Here is a 21076-nt window from a genome sequence, read left to right as displayed (position 1 = left end):
AAACGTAACTACTCACCTGCCAGAAGGCGACCATGGAGACTGTATCAAGTGTCGTCGTAAGGATGCTGGGCAAAGGCAATTCTCACATACTGCAGGGGGGAGGCCTACGGATGGGCTACTTCAGAAAACTGTGTCTGCTAAAGGAAAAATAAACAGAACTACAAATACATGGATCTCCCGTGCCCCAGTAATTCCACCCCCAGGTGTGTGTCCAACAGAAACCTGCATAGGGCACCAAAGCCGTGTGTAAGAATGTTTGTGGTGGTACCTTCGTAACCGCAAACATCTGGAGACAACTCAGTGCCTGTGGTCGCAGATCGGATAGATACACAGTCGTTTGTTCACACAGGGAGAGCGGATGCGAACACCGCACACCACGCTGAATGCAAGAAGCCAGATTTGAACCACAGGGCGTGTATGGGAAGTTCAAAACCAGGCAAAACTGACCTGTGATGTTAGAAAACAGGATGGCGACCAGAAGGAGGTGCCAGGTGGGCCTTCTGGGTGGTGAAGGATGTCTTTTTGTGATGTGAGGAGTGGTTACAAAGGTCTGCCTCCTTTTTAAAAATTTAACAAGGTGTACACTGTATTTATGGCATTTTCTATGTGTGTTATTACTTCAGAAAAAAAATCAAAAGGTAACAAACTAATGACAAGTAGTTTTTAAAACTGAATCAGATAAAGATTACCAGGGAGATGGCTTTTAAGAGCAAATTATACAGGAAAGGTGCCTGGGGGGCTCAGCTGGTGAAATATCTGACTCTTGATTTTGACTCAGGCCATGATCTCAGGGTTGTGAGATCCAGCCCCGCCCAGCATGGAGCCTGCCTGGGATACTCTCTCTCCCCCACTGCCCCATCACTCTCTTTCTCGGACTTAAATAAATAAATAAATAAATAAATAAATAAATAAATAAGTAAATAAAAAATAAAATTAGCCATGAGTTCTTCCTCTCTTTGAATGCTGTGCTGAATGCCAGGTGTATAAGTGTCTTCCCCAAGTATCACTTTCTCGTTTTGCAGATGAAGGGAATAGAACTCAGAAAGGTTAAGAACTTTCTCCAGGGCCACACGGCCTAGAAAGGGGTTAGCTGGTACTCCAACCCAGGTCTGTCCTTCTCTGGTGCCCTTATTTGAACATGTCATCTCTCTCGAAGCAATCACAGCATATAGACAAAGGTGCTTCTATGTTAGAGGGATATGGAAGAGAAAAAAGGTGTGGGAGCTGTGGTGTGGTAGGTGACCAGTGGCCCTGGGGGATTCCAGGGTTCCCGTGGATACTGGAATGCAAATGGAGCACCTTGGAGGAGAACCCAAAGATAATGGGAGATAGTGGGATGTGCTTCCTCACTTAGATGCTCACTGCAGGCCTCACAGGCCTGCTTCCAGCCCCGTTCCCCACCTTAACTAAGGAAGGACCGGAGGGGAGGGAGACACACGAAGCTGCGAGGCCAGAGCAGTGACACCTCGCTGCTCACCAGGCACGACGGCTGCCAACGTTTGGGCATTTCAGCGTTCAAAAATAGTTTTAAAGTTACTCCAGAATATTTGGCTAAGAGAAGAGTGTGATGAACCCTACCACCAAGAGAAACCAAACCATTTGAAAGGCAAATACATGTATTTGTAAACATAGCATTTTATTAACAAAATGTTTACACCCTTCTTACAATACAACAAATTTTGTAGTGATTTTGCATGTTATACTCTATAAAAGTTCATCATCGAATATCCGAGCTAAAACGATATAGTTTTAAAAGTATGCCAAATCTACCACTGTCTGCAAACTACCTACTACCAGCAATAAGTACAAAAAGAAAAGTCTTATTAACAAAAATCAAAAGATCTAGTTTTCGTTTGTCAGCATCTACAAACAATACAGACATCATATGGTTTACATGTAGACTTAGGTCCAGCCCAAGGTAAAGACTGCAAAAATAAAGTCTTTGACATCCACACGAGCTTGGCCATCCCCATTACAATATTCCATCACAGGTGATTAAGCGATGCGTCATGCAGTGAAGCCACGGCTATAAATTTGGGCTGTTTATAGTGCTACAAAGCGGCCTAAACTGTAAGCAACTTAATGGTATTTTTTTTTTTTTTCCAGAATAGATGCTATCATAAAAAGGCACAAATATCTTACTCCTTGCATCGGGTCTTGTTAAAAGGCATGACATTCTTAGGAGAAATAAGGATTGCTGGTACGACAGCTTAGCTTTTATTTATTTATTTGTAAATGTCTAGGCTCATCTCCACAGCTGCTTCTCTTCCAAGACTTTAAACTTGTGTTTTTTACATACTTCAACAGGTGCTCTGTTGCACATCGAGCAACGTCTTGACGCTTAAACTATCTCATCACCGACTCTGAAACCCCTTCTGTCAGTCATGTTGCCACCGACAGCCAGGGCTGCCTGTTTCCTCGCTGGGAAGAGGGGAGCTCCTCACCTAAAATTAGCTTTTGCATCTCCCGACAGCGCTCACGCTCACGGGTGGTGACTCCACCGCTGCCGCCTTGGAAGGCGGGGTGGAAAGGGACGTCACACGCACTGAGGGGGCTGGTGCTGTGCGTCTTTAAGGGAGAGTCCATGGCAAAATGAGAAGAAGAGAAATAAGGCAAGGAGGCTGTTTCGATCACAGAGAAGGCAAGACATCAATTCTTAAGAAGGTCAGAGGCATGATTGACAATTACGTGAATGACTCATAAGGTGAAATGATGCAAAGACTGAGCAGGATGAGAGTAAAAAAAGAAAAATCTTTTCCAGGCCAATACAGCTCTGTCTACACGAGACAACAAATGGTTTAAAAATAGAGCCACCAATCAGTTGCTCTGACTAGCCAGCTGCCGATAACTCCCTCCGCCTGCACCGAATCGACCCGTCACTCTGACATCACGTGCATGGCCCATATTAAGAAAAAGTTCCATAAACTATGTAATAACCTCCTATGCAAAGTCAGCAGAGGTACACAAACTTCAGCCTTGCTTTCAACATTTTTCAGGGGGTAACACTGACTATTTAAGCACAAATTTGATGGAAAAATGGATAAGGGACAAATGACAGGAGAACGAGGCCCCGAGGTGAAGTCACCGGCTGCCACGGGCCGGACAATGTTCCCGACTGGGCTCTGGACTCGCCCTGGGGAAGGGGGTGTGCTCCGCTTCTCCACAACCTGACTGAAGAGGTCATGGGAGTTTCCTGGGCAATTTCAGTTCTGAGCAAAGACTATCGGCCCTCTGTGCAATCTGCTATTTTAAAGATGATTTTCTTCACAGTCCTTTATTAGACAATCTGCTTCCAGAAACGATGAACTGTTCCTGAATCAAGAAGTGGCATCAAAACCAGCATGTTTTGTTTCTGTTGAGTGATTAAGGAGAACATTAAGATCTACAGTTTAAAAATACCAATTAAAGAAGGTTTTTTCAAACGACCATTACTATCTTAGGGTTTCCCATTAATTAGCTGAATTCTGGGCACTTGAATTCCTGTTCATGGAAAGCTACCCAGAATTTGGTTTGCTTCATTTATGAAGCGTTTTGATGAGATTCTGGGCACCATACAGATTTGAAAACGAGCTAGTAATAAACTAAATACTTTTTTTCTTAAATTTGTTACGACTCCATGGTTTTAATTCAGTATCTGCTGATGACACATCCTCATCTTACTATTTAAAATGTTCAACGTAATAAAAGAAGATGGAAGGTTTAAAATTTTTCTTTTTATTAAACTTCTGAATCCTTTTGTTGTGAAGCCAAAAATATCCTAGCATCTATAATTGATTATACTCTAAAAGGAAAGAACACAGATATTAGTTATTTCTGATGGTGCAGACCATCAAATTAAAGTTGATCTATGCTACTGGAAAGTCCTTCTAGATTTGGAAAGTAAATCATTTTCCTATATACTCAGAGCATCCTGAAGGACAAACCGAGAAATATGGGGATTCTTGGTTTTATTTATTCACTTTCTTCATTATGTCTAATGAAACTTCATCACGCCAGGTCTCCCTTATCATTCTCTTAGATTGAAAAAGTGGAGGCTCCTGAAAAATGTAATACCCTTCTAATATTTTTTAGACTTTCATTTGCACATAAAACAGGACAAATGCCCCAGAATTCCATTAATGTTTCTTGCAAATCAGATAATCAAATTGCCCGGATTTCTATTACTGGAAGTCAAGACAAGTAACTCTGCTGTCAAGAGAAATTGGCAGAGGTCGTTTCTTCCACACCTAGACTAGATTTTCACCCGACCTCCCTTTTCTAAAATTATGCAGTATAATGTGTATCTCCTGGACAGATCTGTTCCTTGGACTGGATTTTTTTTTATTTTTTAATTTTTTATGATTGTGCTGCAGGAGTTAAGATAAGTCTCCTAAGCATCATCTTGAATCGTTGAACTTCTCATGCATCAAGCTAATTGAAGGCAGGCATATATAGTCATAGCTTGATTCTTAAAAGTACATTCCACTTCTTCTTTAAAAATACATTAACCGTTAAGAGGTAGACTCTCCCTTGAAGTCAAACAGTAAACAGAAGTTATGCTGCTAGTCCCTTTAAAACAAATTTAAATGAGGAAGAGTTTTCTACAAGTTTACACCATCTAGCTTATCGTGGTCATTAACTTTCATCACAGAGTCAGGAAGAACATTTACAGATTACAGAGTTGAGAGAAGAGAGCCAGCCTGAGCGTGTGGGCTGTCATCCCCCCTACAACATTTTAAAGCAGGTACCTCGTAGATACCAGAGTTAAGGGACTCTCGGTAACTTTTCCTCAGAAGGAGAGGATTCTCTCACTACTTAGAGAGACAGGCTCTTGCAAAGACATCTGAATGTGTAGGGGCTCATGTGTCATATATAACATACTGTGAACCTATATCTTATACAACCATGAGGCCATGAATCATGTTCTCAGCGTGTTCTGAACAAAATGAGTGGAAAAGAAGGCTTGTAAGAATTTATATAACCTCTTTTTTGCAACTCACCCACAGACTATAAAAGATGCATCTAACAGTGAACAAATGCCTTTTCAAGTCCTGAGGCTGACATGCCAATTAGTGCAGTGTAATCTGAATCAAACCTGTCCATTTTAACACATTGCCGAGAAGGTACCGAGATTCTGGTTTGACATCTCCAGGAAAGCCATGGAGCAGTTATCTAAAGGACATTTTCATTACTATTATCTCCCAGAGCTTAATTTAGAAGGTCTCCTAGACCTGTTTTCCTTCTTAAGGGGGGAGAGTGTGTGAGAGAGAGAGACAGAGAGAGAGAGAGAAAACAAGACTTAAAGAGAAGTTCTAAAATTATGTGTGGCCTGCCTTCCTTTTATATACTTAAAAAATAACGAAAAATGATCGCCTTGAGAAGGGCAACAGCCCACTCCATGGAGGAGGTCAAGCCTCTAATACAAAAGGCTCCGTCCTTTGGATACAGGAGGCATCCGCTTCAAACAAAATCATAAACAGGCAACAAGGAAGTGTGTTATTTTAAAGGGACTCACTCTCTCAGCTGCTATGTATAGCACTTATCCTGCCTGTGGCAGAAAAGCAGGTGATGGAGGTTTCATTTGGAACCAGAAGGGCTTGCAATAGGTACTTCTCCCTAATCACTTCTTTAAGAGAGTTTAAAATGAAGGACACTTAATCATACTCTTACTTTATGTTCTTTTAATCACCAAATGATGGTTAATTAGTTATCATAGAATCGGAAAAACACTTGTGTGAAAGGAGAGTTCTGGAGGCTGATGGTTTGTAGGACTGGGCACCTGCAAAGAGCTCATTTCAATTTCTCTGAGAGGAATCAATATACACTTGCAGCTAATTAATGATTTTTCTCTTTTCAATCCCCAAAGTTTTTTAAGATGGTCCTTTGTCAGAAGGGAACTAAAAGGATTTTTTATAGATGGGCTGTGTCTCAATTCCTTTGAAATCTAGCTTTTTCCCCTAAGAAATGACTGAGAATATATGACATGTGGATTAGATCACTGCCTGGCCAGGTTGCTAATCCTAAACACGTTCAAAGTAAAACACTGTTTCTGCCTTCAACATCAACCTTTGCAGCACACAAGTGAACAAAAAAAATGGAAACATTTCCCCCTATTTTCCTGGGGTACGGATCACATGGATCTGAGATGACAATGTGCTGCTGCTAGTGGTAAGGAGACGCTACATGAGCAGCAGGGTCTCGCTGATTCCTGAGACAGTCTGAGGAAAACGAGGGCCCAAGAGGCCCCGGTACATGGGAAGACAGCACCGTTGCACGAGCCACCTGTCATTCATTCTGGGCCTAAAACACGTGGCCAGAACCAAACAGAAGCCCTCGCTACAAACAGGGAGGAGCGTGAGAAGTCGTGAATAGAGAACAGCTACGGAGGGCCTGAAGCGATGGCCTGTTTTGGGCTAAACTCAGTGACCGTGGGGACAGGCCGAGAGGCAGGCAGATGCCTCACCAGTACGAGGAGGCACGGAAGCATGCGGCCTTCCCCGGGCACCCAGACACCAGGGAATCATTGACAGTGGCGACAGGTTTGGTGGGAAAACTGTGAAGGTCACAGATGTGCGTCATCTTTTGGTGAAATAAGACAGAAAGGGCCGCCCATGCACTGCCTCTGTCTCTTCGTTAGTGAGTCAAGCAACCTTTGTTTTTTATTTTGTTTGTTGTCGTGGAGATAGAGGCCCAGCAGTGGGAATGTCAGGGACACACCAGAGCTGTGGCAGCCAGATGCCCTGATCCATCTGCATGTATAGGAAAGGAATTTCAACCCCCTTCAGGTGTCAAGAGCCCACCCTTAGAATCGTGTGTTTTCTTTTACAGCTTGCTCATTTCACAGTGGGAAGGAAGCAAGATGCTAGGAGGATATAGAGTCCGCATGTATTTTAAACAAAACGTTAGAATTTTCCCTAACTACATTCCTTCCATATGATTTCAGTAAGAGAATAAATAATTTCAAATGCTTAAGATATACACCAGGGAAAAGGGAATCGCTTTTTACTTAATCTGAGTTATAATTTTCCCATTAAAATCTACCCATATCAAGTGGGGGGCACAGGGAAATAACAATTATTTTTAAAAGTTTCAACTGTTCAGTTTAAGGATAGCTCTGAAAACACAATTTAGTTTGAAATTCAAGCTGTTTCATTTCCTATTTAATCTTGTAAATTTCCTTCCCTTACAATACTCAGGTTGGAAGGGTGCCAAATTAGACCAGGCGCAAATTGTCACCAACTTCACTTCAGTGCTTTATTTTTAGATTATATTAAAAACCTCATTAGGCTCCCTGAGGGAAAGAGTGTTAACCACTAACAGAGGCAGGGGAATATAGGAAACGGAAAGATAAGCTGAATTGTTAACAAGGAAAGCTCACTGGAAACACTTGTCTGAGGTCACTGTAAATGCTAAAAGAAACTTATTACCAAGACCAGGTGAAATGACTTGAACTTGGAGCTTAATCTTTCACCCCCAGGCTAGGAAGGGCTAGTCAGGCTTGTCAAAGTGGCATATGTCTTTATTATGATTTCCAGATGGGATCTGGAAGGGAGGGGTGGGTGGGTGGAAGGCAAGGCAGAGACATCTTTAAAGACTGTAAGCCAAGTGCTCGGTGCTCTCGCACAACATAAAAGTGCGTCAGAGCCCCCCTTGAATGAGCTGAGAGGTGGGTGGGCACACAAGACACTGGCTGCAAGATTAAATGGAGTGTTGGGTGAAACATAGAATTTATTAATGTATTTACATAATTTATAATCTTTAAGCAATGGTCTCATAAATATAGACTACAACTTTACATATGCTAAGCAACAGATAACTGTTTTCCCCACCAAAATATCTGGGTTAAATAAAAAATTGACAGCATTTACACCACTTTCTTTACTCTCTTCTTCCTCTTTTTTAAACCACTGCTAGTCAGTTCCAACATACGCAATTCAATTTACTCCAGGCAGCTTCTCTACCGCCACCATCTTGATCATGAGAGCTTATTTCAAAAGGTGCCAATAATGTGTTTTGTAACACATACAGGACGAGGTCGGAATGCAAACCTTGGGTGAGCAATGCATCTGTTGTTACTGTTATTAATTTACTGTACATATCATGGGCTAAAGTATTCAATGAAAAGTGCTTTGGAAATGGCGGGGACGGAGTCATTTCCATCAGTCCTATAAATAACCCATTTTAGCTCCCAATAATAATTGCCATCCCTCCACTTATGATCACCTACCACATTTTAAATGATACGATTCCCTATAACAGTGGTAACGGGAAACCAAGGAAATTACAATCTCTGCAAGGTCTTTTTTCCCTCAAGAACCACGAAAGTGCTAATTTTCCCTTTACAAATGTTACATAAAATCTTGATTACAAAACTACTCAACAATTTAATCCTACCATCCATACAATTACATGTTCCTTTTCAGCAAGGTCAAAAGCCAATGATGCAGTCCCTTTGCACACCAGCCTTGTTACACAATGGAGGTCCGCAGTCTGAAATGTAACTGCTGCAGCCTCCAAAGAGGAAGCAGAACTGGCCAATTTCTCTGAATCCTTTTTGCACGAAGAAGACCCAAACCGGTGAGGCGAAACCTGGCGGCAGGGACCCCAGCCCTCCTGTTAACTTTCTGGACCACCTACTTAATCATCAAGTCTGGGAGGCTGAGGCTCGGTCAGCAGCAGCTTCGCTGCGGCTCGGAAGGCTGTCTCCGGAGCTTGAAGCCCTTACCGCCAGATGGCGGGTTGGCGTCAGCGGACGGAATTCTTCGACCTAGATGGAGAGGAGAAGAGGGAAGGGAATGAGCTTTAACTTTCCAAATCTGTTCATTCTCAGATGCAACAATTGTCCAGGTATAATTTGACAGGTTTCACTAAGATAAGAGTTGAACAAATTTTCAATCTGGGAATAATTTTCAATTTTACAGAAAAGTTGCAAAGATAATGTAGAGATAGTTGCTATACAGCCCTCACTGAGGACATTCATATCTCACATTCCTATGGAATATTTGTGAACAAAGAATTCCACATTGGTGCATTGCTAACTAAGGTCCAGGCTTTGTAATGATGACGTCAGTTTTTCTACTAATGTTGTTTCTGTTTCAGGGATATCCTAAACAAGGATATCACATTGTATTTAGTAAAAATTTTTTTAAATAAAAAGAAATTACATGTCAACAAAACATTCTGAGTAGGGAGTATATATGTACCTTGGTAAACAAAAGTCCATCAGAACACACCTGTCACTCTGCCTTGGGGCAAAGCCACCATCCAGAGCAGATGTGCATGGACTTGTACAGGACACCGCCCCCCCCTTACCTGGCCCCCTCAGCCCCAAGAGGAGTACAGGGTTGTGCTGCTGTCCACCTTGCAGCTTCCACTGAATGTATTCTGGGGGCTGTTCCACTGCGGTACTATGTCTAATGGCTCTATGGTACTGCATTGCATGGATGTACCCTAATTTATTTAACCATTCCCCTGTTGATGGATATTTAGTTTGTTTCCAACATTGTGATGGTATTAACAACAATGTAAAAAATATCTCTGTGAATGGATGTGTAAGATAAATTAACAGGAGTGGAAGAACTGGGTCACGCTCTTCTACTCCTGGGTATTTATCTGACACATACACCATATTCCCAGGGTCTATTCTAGCACAAATGCAAGAAGGACGTGCAATTTAAATTTTGACAGATGCTGCCAAATTGCTCTCTGAAGAGGCTGTGCCACTCTGTTCTCCTACCAACAATGCATGAGAATGAACAGGTTTCACTTTACTGCTCCATGAAGCATAATGTCAATTTCAGGAGAAACCTTAAATCACCATCCACCTACCCACCCTGTAACACAAGGGTTGCATCCAGGCACAAAGGCCTTCCAGATGCCCTCCCACTTCCTAGCTCTCTCCAACACCTCCCACACTAAAACCAGTCAGGAGCCAGAAGCACGTTATTTATTTGCTTACAGAGAGCTGTCCCTTGAATTAGACCTGAAGCTCTTCGAGAGAAAAGGTCCTGTCTCTCCATCTTTATTTCTGGCATCTATATTTAGCACAGTACTGGGCACTGAGGTATTCTGAAAGCTTGGAATGAACGGATACCTGCATCTTCTGGCATTAACAAGGCTGAAAAGATGGAACTTGCCAATTCTCAGGTCCTTGGGTCTCCAAGTCTGGAGCCACCAACATGTTGAGTGGCCTGCAAATCCAGGTGGGTAGTACACAGCATGGTGCATGCTGTCTACACTTGAAAATGTCCCCCACAATGTCCTACGACTACTTTCCAAATGCCTGTAAGATACTGCTGTGAATAAACTGCAAATTTACTTAAAAGATTTACTGAAGCTTGTCACACATTTCTAGTGAACGGATCATGGAAAGCGAGCTGGTATTACAGTGCTATCTCTGAAACAGCCTTGGAAGAAAGCAGAGAACATCTTTATGACCTGAGAATAGACCATGATCTCTTAAACAGGAGCTGAAAAGTGATAACCGTAAAGGGAAATAAAGAGAAATTGGATTATATCAAGATTAAAAACCTCAGCTCTGTGAAACAGTTGATTCATAAATGGAGGTCAAGCCACAGAGATCTTTTCAATACATAATCAATGAGGGACTCCTATCCAAAATAAACTATAAACATAATTAAGAAAAAGGCAGGTAGCCCAACAGGAAAATAGGCAAAGTTCACAAAAGAGATACCCAGATATTGTCCTGTAAGAATAAATACCTAGAAAGGGGCTTAATTTCATTAGCTATATAGATCATAAATGCAGATCAAGACTTACACTGCAGAGATGGAGTGACCGGGGTTCCATATACCACTGGTATGAGTGTCTGCTGGTGTAATCACTTTGAAGACTGGCTGCAAACCCCCCTACCGAACACCTGCATGCCCAGTGACTCAGTGATTCCTTTTCTGGGTATAAATAGACCTAACAAACATGTGTACACAGAGTGTGCACACTGGATACGAAGTGAATGCTCACAAAGGCACTATTTGCCATAGCTCTGAACTGTGAGCAACTGCACTCACATACGGATTAACAGGATGGAGAACTACCCTGTGGATATTCTTTTTTTTTTTTAATTTATGATAGTCACACACAGAGAGAGAAAGAGAGAGGCAGAGACACAGGCAGAGGGAGAAGCAGGCTCCATACACCGGGAGCCCGACGTGGGATTCGATCCCGGGTCTCCAGGATCACGCCCTGGGCCAAAGGCAGGCGCTAAACCGCTGCGCCACCCAGGGATCCCCCCTGTGGATATTCTACTTGCCCTCCCCCTCTCGGTGATGAGAGTGAGCCAGGCAATGATATGGATGAATCTAACAAATGTGACATAGAGCTAAAGAAGTCAGACACAAAAGAGTACGTACAGTATGTTTTAGAAAAAATATAAAATATAGAAACAGGGAAAACAAATCTGAAAAGCTAGCCAGTGGTTCCCTGGGGTGGGGGCTCCTGGGGTACTGCTGGGTTTCCATCCGAGTGCCGATTATAGGAGTAGACCCAGTTTGTGAAAATTCCTTGAGTTTTATAGTTCTAAGCACCCTTCTGTACGTATATTAGACTTCAATAAAAAGTCAGCAAGCCAGGCACTGTGCTAATGTAATTTTACAACACCCAGTAAACAATAAGCTCAATTTACATCTCTCTAAATTTTTCTAATCTTTGTGAACATATATTTTTTTTTATTTTTCCACAGTTAAAATGAGTATGTCCATGCTAGTTTTTATATAGGAGTTATCACTGTTGGCATAACTCACTACCTTCCTGTTTTTAACACCGCTAGAGTAAAGAACACTTAAAAAACAGCAATAATTTTGGCATACTCCCAATACCACGCACTTAGATATTTTAGTTTGAACTGAAAAATTCCCGACTGGCCTCATGTTGCCTTTCAAGCGTGCATCTGGGGGACTGTTCTTTACAATCTAGGAAGACAACAGACATCTTGACTACAGATGCTACAGGAAAGGGACTGGACGAGAGGCTGTGGGCCAGCAAGCTAGTGGCCCCATATGGTGGCAGATGGGCTTGGTAGGCTTGCATAGTGCTTTGAAAATGTCTGAATGGCCAAATCTAAACAATGGGACATATTACATAAAATCTAGAATTCTGAACAAACTAAAATCATCAAAAAATAAAGATAAAAATAACCCCAGTAATCGGGCAACCAAGAACCTAGATTCCACTGTGACCCCACCTACTGAAGCAGGGCTTGCATGTGCCAGCTGCTGGGGTCACCAGGGCTTTCTGCAACTCCCATCTCCCACTGCTGTTGGGCTCATCCCTGCCTGGTCTGGTAGGTGCTGGACTTAGTGCTTCCTCCTCTACACAATGGCCAAGTGAGCCTCTGGCTTCAGTAGTCTCTGACCTCACCCAGTGGATGGATCTGAATGAGTTCACTGTGCCCCATCAGCTTTGTCCTGTTCTCTACCTGGAAGTCTGACACGTCAGGTTAACAGGGATCCCAGGTCTCTACACAGCCTGCTCTGTCCCATCTCAGCTCCAACATCACCTGTTCAGTGAGGCCTTCCCAGACAACTCCTTCACTTTATCCCACATTATTTTTTTTTCCTATTGCTGCATGTCACCTGAAGGGATCTTGCTTGTCTTTGTGCTCACTGCCTGTCTGTGAAGTTGAATGTGTGCTGCAGGAGAGCAGGGGCCGCGCCAGTCTTGCTCACCACGGTCTCCCCTGAGCCTGGAACCATTCTCAATAAATATTTTGATGAATTCGAATGAAATGCATAAACACAGATACAATCTGTAGAGGATCCCAAAGGGATGCAGCAGCCTCCTTCCATCTAGCAGCATCATGTTAACACTTCCGGAAATGAGAGGGGGAGGGGTGGAAAGAGGGGCCTTACTTTCTACTTGCCTGCCATTAATTTTGGGGGGTTTTCTTACCGTGGTGTCACACTTGCATTTCATTTCCCTTTATTGTTCATTTTTGATGACTTCGGATGACTAACTGAAACACATTTCAAGAGAGACCGAGGGAGAGGTGGCAGGGTCTAGGACCTCAAGGCCCTGCGCACCGTTCGCTCAGGAGTGAACTCAGGAGTCTTGGAGATGGAGGGGGGCGGTCACCAGGCGGCAGCTCTCCAGCAATTAGAAAGTGAGCTGAAACCCGGCCGCCACTCCTCCTCTAGCTTGTCCTGCTGAGAGCAATGTCAGAGACCAGACTACTCTGTGCAGAGGGAATTCTCCCTCGCTGTGTAATTTGGAATTAAGGTGCTCAGCAAAGAGAAAACCCACAGGGCACAGAGATACTCACTAATTTCTATAAAGAGTTCATTTATGTTTATCGCATTTTTCGCGCTGGTCTCCACAAAAATCGCATGGATGGAGTCGGCGTAGTCCTTGGCATCTCTCTCCATGACTTCTCTGGAAGGCAACAATCGCAAATCAGAAATTCTGTCCATCAAGAACTTAATGTTATCCCCACCTACCCAGTAATTAGCCAGACTCGTGATGATAAAGGATGTCGAGAATGGCTAGCGACCAAGCCCCGATACGTGGTCCTCTCAATTATACCACTTCTCTGGTTACACAGCATGAAACAGAACTCAGCACTACTAGCGATGCATCCGTCTGATGGAATGATCACAGGATGGCGAGGGTTTCTTTGCCCACAGAAGTCAAGTCCTTGCTTTGGGAATCATGGAAGTGGAAACTGCCAGTCAATGTGTTTCCCTTTAAAGTATGTATGTTTTCCCCATTGAAGCACCCGATGTCATGGGAACTGGGGGGCTGCCCTCATCTCAGATAATGTCAAGGATGATGTAACCAATGTTTACATAAATCACACACCTGTCTCTGTCTCTCTCTCGCTCATCTAATCAGCCCCAAATGTCTGAACTCTTAATTTTTGTTTGAAACTTCAGGACTCCAACTAAACGAAAAGGAATTTTTCAATGTCGGAGATAAAATAAAAGCAAGATACTTATACTGGATATTGCTCAGGAAGAAAGGGAACACATAATCAGCACTGTAATCGCCTGGTCTCCTAACGCACCTGACGTCGATAAGATCACACTTATTCCCGGCAATAGCAACGACGATGTTGGGCGGGCCGTGCTGCCGGAGCTCTTTCACCCAGTTCTTCAGTGTTGAAAACGTCTCCTGAAACACAAAACAGGAAAGCGACTGGAGGCCCAAGGAGCCAGGAGAGAGCTTTCAAAACAGCCGAAGGCAAATGGAAAGGCTTACTTCTTTTGTGATGTCGTAAACAATGATGGCTGCAGCAGACCCTCGATAGTACATCGGCGCTAAGGCACGAAACTGCAGAGAAGGGGAAACAGAAATTTGAGAGAAGGAGTTAAAGATGTTTCTCACCAGACTTTTAGGCCCCATAGCTCTGCACAAAAGTTAATCTTTTTCTTAAGCCCGAGAAGATGACGTGATGCTGCAGCCGAGGAAGCGGTCATTACCAAAGGCAAGAAACTTTTCACGTAACGCTGACGGTCTCTCAGAAGATAGTTTACAATACAGTTTTATAGGAATTAAATATGGTGCTATAAACAATTGTTTCTGCTAAAAAGGCTTTCTAATTGAACTCGATGTTATAATTCCCGAATTCATTTGTTCAATAGTCCTTTAAACTTTGGCTTCCCAAACTATCAAGGAGATAAAAATAATGCTGTAAATAGTTCTCCAGAGAAGTGGCTGCATTTGGGTGCCATAAAGATAAGCCTGTAATCTAAATGCTGATTGTACCACAGAAATGAGCACACATTTACATTCGCTACTTGGAGGAGTCTGTAGCTCGCTTGTTTGATATCTGCACCTGTGGCAATTCCCAAATGCGGGTACAAATTTCCTTTCATTTACATGAATTTCACTTTGTGGGCATGGCCCCTGCCCACCTACCGGCCCATACCCTACCTGAGGCAGTGAGGGGGGGTGGGGAGGCAGAGAGGCAGAGGGATAACCGCAGGGCTGTCAGCAGGCCACCTCTCCTAATGAGTGTGAGATAGAAAGTGGAGAACGTACGTGAGGCTCTTGACCCAGTCGACGCCGATCCTGGGCAGCCTGCTCAGTGGACACAGGAGGTTTACCTATACTTGATCTTTGTCTCAGAGCCTGATGTGAAACCTGACCCCTACGGCTGACATGGTATCATGGTAGTCTCATCCTGCTTCTCTGTTCTGGTGGCTGACCCCGCAGTAGGGACCTGTTGTCATAGGTGAGCATCTGGCATACAGTCCCATTCACACACAGGGTTATGGATTCTGCAACTTCTTATCCAAAGAGCTTAACCTTTGGCTTTAAACTTTTAAGGTGACTTTTGTAAAAGACAGTGAAATTATGACTGTAAACTCCATGAGGGAAGACAGCATGTCTGCTTAGTGTATACCATTTTATCTCTGGAGCTGCCTGGTGCCTGGCACTGCAGGTAAGCAAGAATTGGTGAATATAAGGACTTTTTAAGTATGATGTGATGTTAAACTAAATGCCAGACCAGACATCCACACATAGGAAGCTTTCCTACTCTTTGTGAGAAAAATCTCTGCCACTGGGGTGAAAGCCAGATAACTTCCAACAAAATGTTAAGTTTGAGAGAGAGAGAATGACAAAACTAAAGACTGCAAAGCAAGAAAGCACTACAGAATAGGAAACGTTATTAGATGGAGAAGACTCTGGACTGACTTCCATGGGCTGAGGGTTGGTAGGAGCACGCAGAGAACATAACGGATATGGTATTAGCTTTCCTTTCCCTTCCCTTCCTTCACTCCATTCATTAATTCATTTGTATTTACATACAGTGGACACACAATGTTATCTTAGTTTCAGGTGTACAACACGGTGATTGGGCAAGTCTCTATGTTATGCTGTTTCTTTGTCAGTATGGCTATCAATCTGTCCCCATCCATCACAATTACAATACTACCAACCACATTCCTTGTGCTGCACCTTCCACCCTTGTGACTTATTCATTCTATACCTGGGAGCCTGTACCCCCACCTTCCCCTTCACGCATTTTGCCCAACTCCCTACCCCATTCCCTCTGGCAACCACCAGTTTGTTCTCTGTAGTTATCGGTCTATTTCTTTTTCATTTGTTTTTTGATTCCACATATGAGTGAAACCCCCATACGGTATTTATCTTTCTCTGACTTCTTTCATTTAGCATTATACCCTCTAGCTCCATCACGTTGTTGCCAATGGCAACACCTCATTTTTTTTTATGGCTGAGAAATATTCCATTATACATATGTACACACACACACACACACACACGCCACACCTTTATCCATTCATCTTTTGATGGACACTGGGCTGCTTCCATATTCTTAGCTATTGTAAATAATGCTGCAATAAACAAAGGTGCATCTATCGTTTTTGAATTAATGTTTTCATTTTCTTTGGGTAAATACCTAGCAGTGTGAATTATGGGACCATATGGTAGTTCTACTTTTAATTTTTCGAGGAACTCCCATACTATTTTCCTTGGTAGCCGTACCAATATACATTCTGACCACAGTGCAGGAGGGTTCCTTTTTCTCTGCATCCTTGCTAACACTGGTTTCTTGTCTTTGTTTTGTTTTTTAAGTAGGCTCCACACCCAATGTGGGGCTTGAACTCATGATCCTGAGGTCAAGAGTCAGATGCCTAACTGACTGAGCCATCCAGGCGCCCCTCTTGTCTTTTTGATACTTGCATTCTGACAGGTGTGAGGTGATATCTCTTCGTGGTTTTGATTTGTGTTTCCCTAGTGTTCGGTGATGTCAAGCATCTTTCCATATGTCTCATCTGTATGTCTTCTATGGAAAAATGTCTATTCAGTTCCTCTGCTCATTTAAAAATCAGATTATTTGTTGTTGCTGCTTTTTGGGTACTGAGTTGTAGAAGTTCTTTACATATTTTGGGTATTAACCCCTTACCGGATATATAGTTTTTAGCTTTCTTTTTTGATATATTATAATGGCAACATACTTTACAAGGTTGTTGGGTTTTTGGTTTTCTTCAGCATTTAAATTTGTAAGGTAAAATTCATGTAGAGAAATGCAAAGATCTTAAGTTAGATAAAAGGTCTTAAGTTTTGATAAAATGACTAATGTGTATGTATACATCCATGTAAACACCATCCTACCAATATATAAAATATTCCAATCAGTACAGGTACCTTAATTCCCCTCTTATCATGCCCCTTTATTCTTGATAATCACTTGTTTTTGTCTTTTTAAAAAGATTTTATTTATTTATTCATGAGAGATAGAGAGAGAGAGAGAGAGAGGCAGAGACACAGGCAGAGAGAGAAGCAGGCTCCATGCAGGGAGCCTGACGCAGGATTCGATCCTGGGTCTCCAGGATCACGCCCCGGGCTGAAGGCGGCGCTAAACTGCTGAGCCACCTGGGCTGCCGCTGATAATCACTTGTCTTCAAATCTACCTTGTTGATACTTGTTGACACTGATGTAACCGCAGTAATTTCCATTTGCTTATGATTTCCATAGGATATACTTTTCCATCCCCTTATTTTCAAGCTATGTTTTAATAGTGAAGGTAATCCTTTTATATTAGGAAGTACATTAAATGTAAAGGAACTGAACATTCTGCTTAAAAGGCAGAGGTTGTCAGACTGGATCAAACACCAAGCTCAACTATGTGCTGGTTGGTTACAAGGCCCACCATTTTCGCTGTTTTATGTTATTATTTTATTATTTTTAAAGATTTTATTTATTTATTCATGAGATACACACACACAGAGAGAGAGAGAGAGAGAGAGAGAGAGAGAGAGGCAGAGACACAGGCAGAGAGAGAGAAGCAGGCTCCATGCAGCGACCCCGATATGGGACTCGATTCCGGGACTCCAGGATCACACCCTGCGTGGAAGGCAGGTGCTAGACCACTGAGTCACCCAGGCGCCCCTCACTGTTTTATATTTGTTCCATTAAAAAAAAAAAGAAAAAAGAAAAAAGAAAATCCTGTTTTTCCTTTCCTCCGTCTTTTGCATCAACTGAGTATTTTTTAGCATTCAATTTTAATATAATAATTTGCTCACTAGCTTTTAAGCTATCCCTTCTTGTATTTTTAAGTGGTTCCTCTTGTAACTACAATATACATTTTTTTCTCATAGCCCCACTTAAGAGTTTAAAGTGCACCACCTCACATAAAATATGACAACGTTGCAAGAGTCTAATTTTTCCCCACTGTCTTCTGTGCTGGTGTCAAGTATTTAAAATCTACATACACTGTAAGCCAATGTTAGCATTTTTACATTAACTGCCAGTAAATAAGAAGAAAAAGAGCTAGATTTTCCTATTTACCACCTCTAGCAGTTCTTATCCTTCCTATGGATAGCAGTGACTGCCCAGTGTGCTTCCCTTTGGCCTGAAAAACTTTTTGGGGCTGCTGCTGCATCCTCTTAGCTTTTGTTCTTCTAAAAAGGTCATTCCTTGGTCTTTATATATGAAAGCTAATTTTGGTAGATTAACATCTTTCTGTTTTCAGCACTTTCAAGAGACTCGCGGTCCTAGGCTTCCAGACTGCGCCATGTCTGTGAGGAGCTGGGGACCACGTGCACTGCTGTTCCCTGTGCACAGTATGTCCATTATCTCTCTGCTGCTCTCAAGGTTTTCCTCTTTTGCTTTGGTTTCCAGTGATCTGTGTGGCTTTCTTTGTACTTACACGTTTGCTAGAACTTCTTGGATTTGTGAGTTGATGTGTTTCACCAAATTTGGGAAGTTTTCTTGAACCATACTTTTATTCTCTTTCCCTTCTCTCTTCACAATTCCAGGCCTCTAGTTACACATGTCAAGTTGTTGGGATCTGTCCCCATTTCCCACTCTCTCTGTTCTGGCTGGCTAATTTGTTTTGCCAGCCATCCAAGAGACTTTTCATCAGTACTGCAGTTGTCAGCTTTAGTGTTTCCAACCGTTCAATCATTAGTTTCCATTCTGTGTGAGGTTCCCCACCTACAGTTAAGTTGGTAAGACTACTTTTTCCTTGAAGTCCGAGTGTATTTAAATGATCTGGCTTCTATGATCTTCTCTGAGGAGTGTGAAAACCTTGGATAATCACCCTGAGATGGGTTTTACACGTGGTAAGGAGTGGGCCTGCTTGGCTCCACTTGTCATTCTGGGCCATGATCTCTGCCTGTCAGGCCTGGCCCTTCTGGGGTGTCATGGGAAGTCCAAACAGTTTAGCCACCTGCTCCAGTGAGGCAGGACTGGACTGAAGCTCCAAACTCTGCTTGTCCTGGAATGAGCAGCAGCTGACTCTCTGCTCCATGTTGTCGCTGCTCTAGCTGTTGTTCTTCTGCTGTGTACTTGCAACAGGCAGTCAGGCAGAGGCCTAAAGGGAATTTATAAGTAGATTTTGGAGCTTTCTTCCTTGTTGGATCCATCTTTTCTGGGATTTGCTCTCTTTCCCCCTCAGCTGCTGTAGCATCATCAAACTTTGTCCTCAAATACCACAAGCTAAAAATCAGGGCTTTCTGCCTGAGTGCTAGCTACGCTGTGTGGCCTGGACTAGAGAGTGCCTTTGGGGAAAAATCTATAAAAACGTTGAGTCTCACCCACTGTAATTCCCTTTGCAGTCCCTGACTGTATTTGGCAGTGCCTTCGGAGAGTTGTTTTTTAATGTTTTTGTCCAGGACTTGCATGTAATTGTTACCTCTGGGAGGGTTAGTCCCTTACAAGCCACTCTGCTATTATTGACACTGAAACTCTTTCTATGACCTTTTGGTGTAAAGAAAGAAAGTGGCTGCTTAAAAGAGAGACTCAAAGGATATCAGGACACCTCTGTTCCAAATCTGTCTCTAGATCAAGGTTGGCAAAAACTTTTCTGGGAAGGGCCACGCAGTAAATATTTTAGGCTTTATGGGTTATATCATCTCTCTCTCAACTATTCAACTCTACTACTGAAGAGTGAAAGTTGCTCCAGACAATGTGTAAATAACTGTGGCTCTGTTCCAATAAAACTTTATTTATAAAAACAGGCAGCAGGCTGCATTTGGCTGACAGACCAGAGCGTCAACCCCAGCTCCAGATGATACTCTATCCCAGGTTTTCCTGATTTTTAACATGAGAACAATTTCTTACAAGACAACTGAGTTCGTGCCTTCCTGGTGCCCTGACCTCTGCAAACGGTCATCAGGAGAAACTATGTGAAGATTCATATACCTATACCTAAGGACTGGATGCAGTATCTATTAGATTTTAGTTAAGAAGCTTTCTTGTCATGTATTTGAAATGTTCTTGTTCCATTTATGGTATATTTATGGTATCTGCGGTGCTCATTTGTCCATGGTGCTGGGTCCATCTCCATGCTACTGCAGGAGTCCCTGTTAGTGAAGGATGATTGGTGAATGGATTTGTTTAGGATAGCAGACAGGGACAAAAAGATCTGACAAAGGCACTTTCTTGAGAAAATAAATTGAAATTATGAGAACCAGTTTCATTTCAGGTGTCTTGGTAGTACAGTCAGTTACGCACCTGCCTTCAGTTCAGGTCATGATCTCAGAGTCCTGGGACCAAGCCACTCACTGGGCTTCTCCCTCTCCTTCTCCTCTCCCCCTGCTTCTCCCCCTACTTGTGCTCGCTATCTCTCTCTCTGTCAAATAAGTAAGTAAATAAATAAAATCTTAAAAAAAAAAGTTTCATTTCCTCTGATGTTAGGAAAAAAAAAATTAGGTTTATTATTGCAACCAGGAGCTAGTTTCCTGAATGAACACTGAATCGAAGTTGATTGAGGACCTGACTGTGATTCTTCTGATGAAACTATACGCTAGCACAATACGATGTCTATCTTTCATTTCATGCTTGACTCTCCTATCGGATCACAGAAAAGGAATTTTTACAAAACTATTTGAGGACTCCATCGGTTTTTCCTAGGCAGCTCAACTCTTTGGTCCACAAATTGTTATCTTCTGAAACACTTATATCATCATCCTGATCAGTATTTTCCCCTTCATTTAACAAGATCCCTTACCATCAGTGGCTTTGCATGACATTTGTTAAGTTCTCCAAAATCACTTTCATTGACTTAATGGAATCGATTTGCAAATCAATTGCAACTGGACCATCAGAAAGACAATCCACCTGCCAAAACCATAGACAGCAGAGGATGGAGGGTCAAATGGGGAGGATGTTT

General features: G+C 42.6%; 1 protein-coding gene across 3 annotated transcripts in view; it reads right to left on the bottom strand.

The window, feature by feature from the left end:
- Nucleotides 1-16: 16 nt before the first annotated feature.
- The window catches only part of RAB22A (RAB22A, member RAS oncogene family), a 58218-nt gene continuing 37158 nt past the window's right edge, over nt 17-21076 (bottom strand). Inside the window, exons 4-8 of one of the 3 annotated variants that reach the window (XM_049100505.1) lie at nt 14191-14262; nt 13997-14103; nt 13256-13365; nt 8617-8746; nt 17-137 (exon numbers count right to left, since the gene is read on the bottom strand). In XM_049100505.1, the coding sequence (XP_048956462.1) occupies nt 8649-8746; nt 13256-13365; nt 13997-14103; nt 14191-14262 (387 nt within the window). In that variant the 3' untranslated portion in view covers nt 17-137; nt 8617-8648. Of the gene's footprint in view, nt 138-2643; nt 8747-13255; nt 13366-13996; nt 14104-14190; nt 14263-21076 lie in introns of those variants that run through there. The other 2 variants (XM_049100504.1, XM_035705472.2) reach the window with 2 other exon arrangements.

Source organism: Canis lupus, chromosome 24 (genome assembly GCF_003254725.2).
Source record: "Canis lupus dingo isolate Sandy chromosome 24, ASM325472v2, whole genome shotgun sequence".
Taxonomy (NCBI): Eukaryota; Metazoa; Chordata; class Mammalia; order Carnivora; family Canidae; genus Canis; species Canis lupus.
The sequence above is the reverse complement of the archived record's forward strand: the minus strand, read 5'-3'. Positions and strand labels throughout refer to the sequence as shown.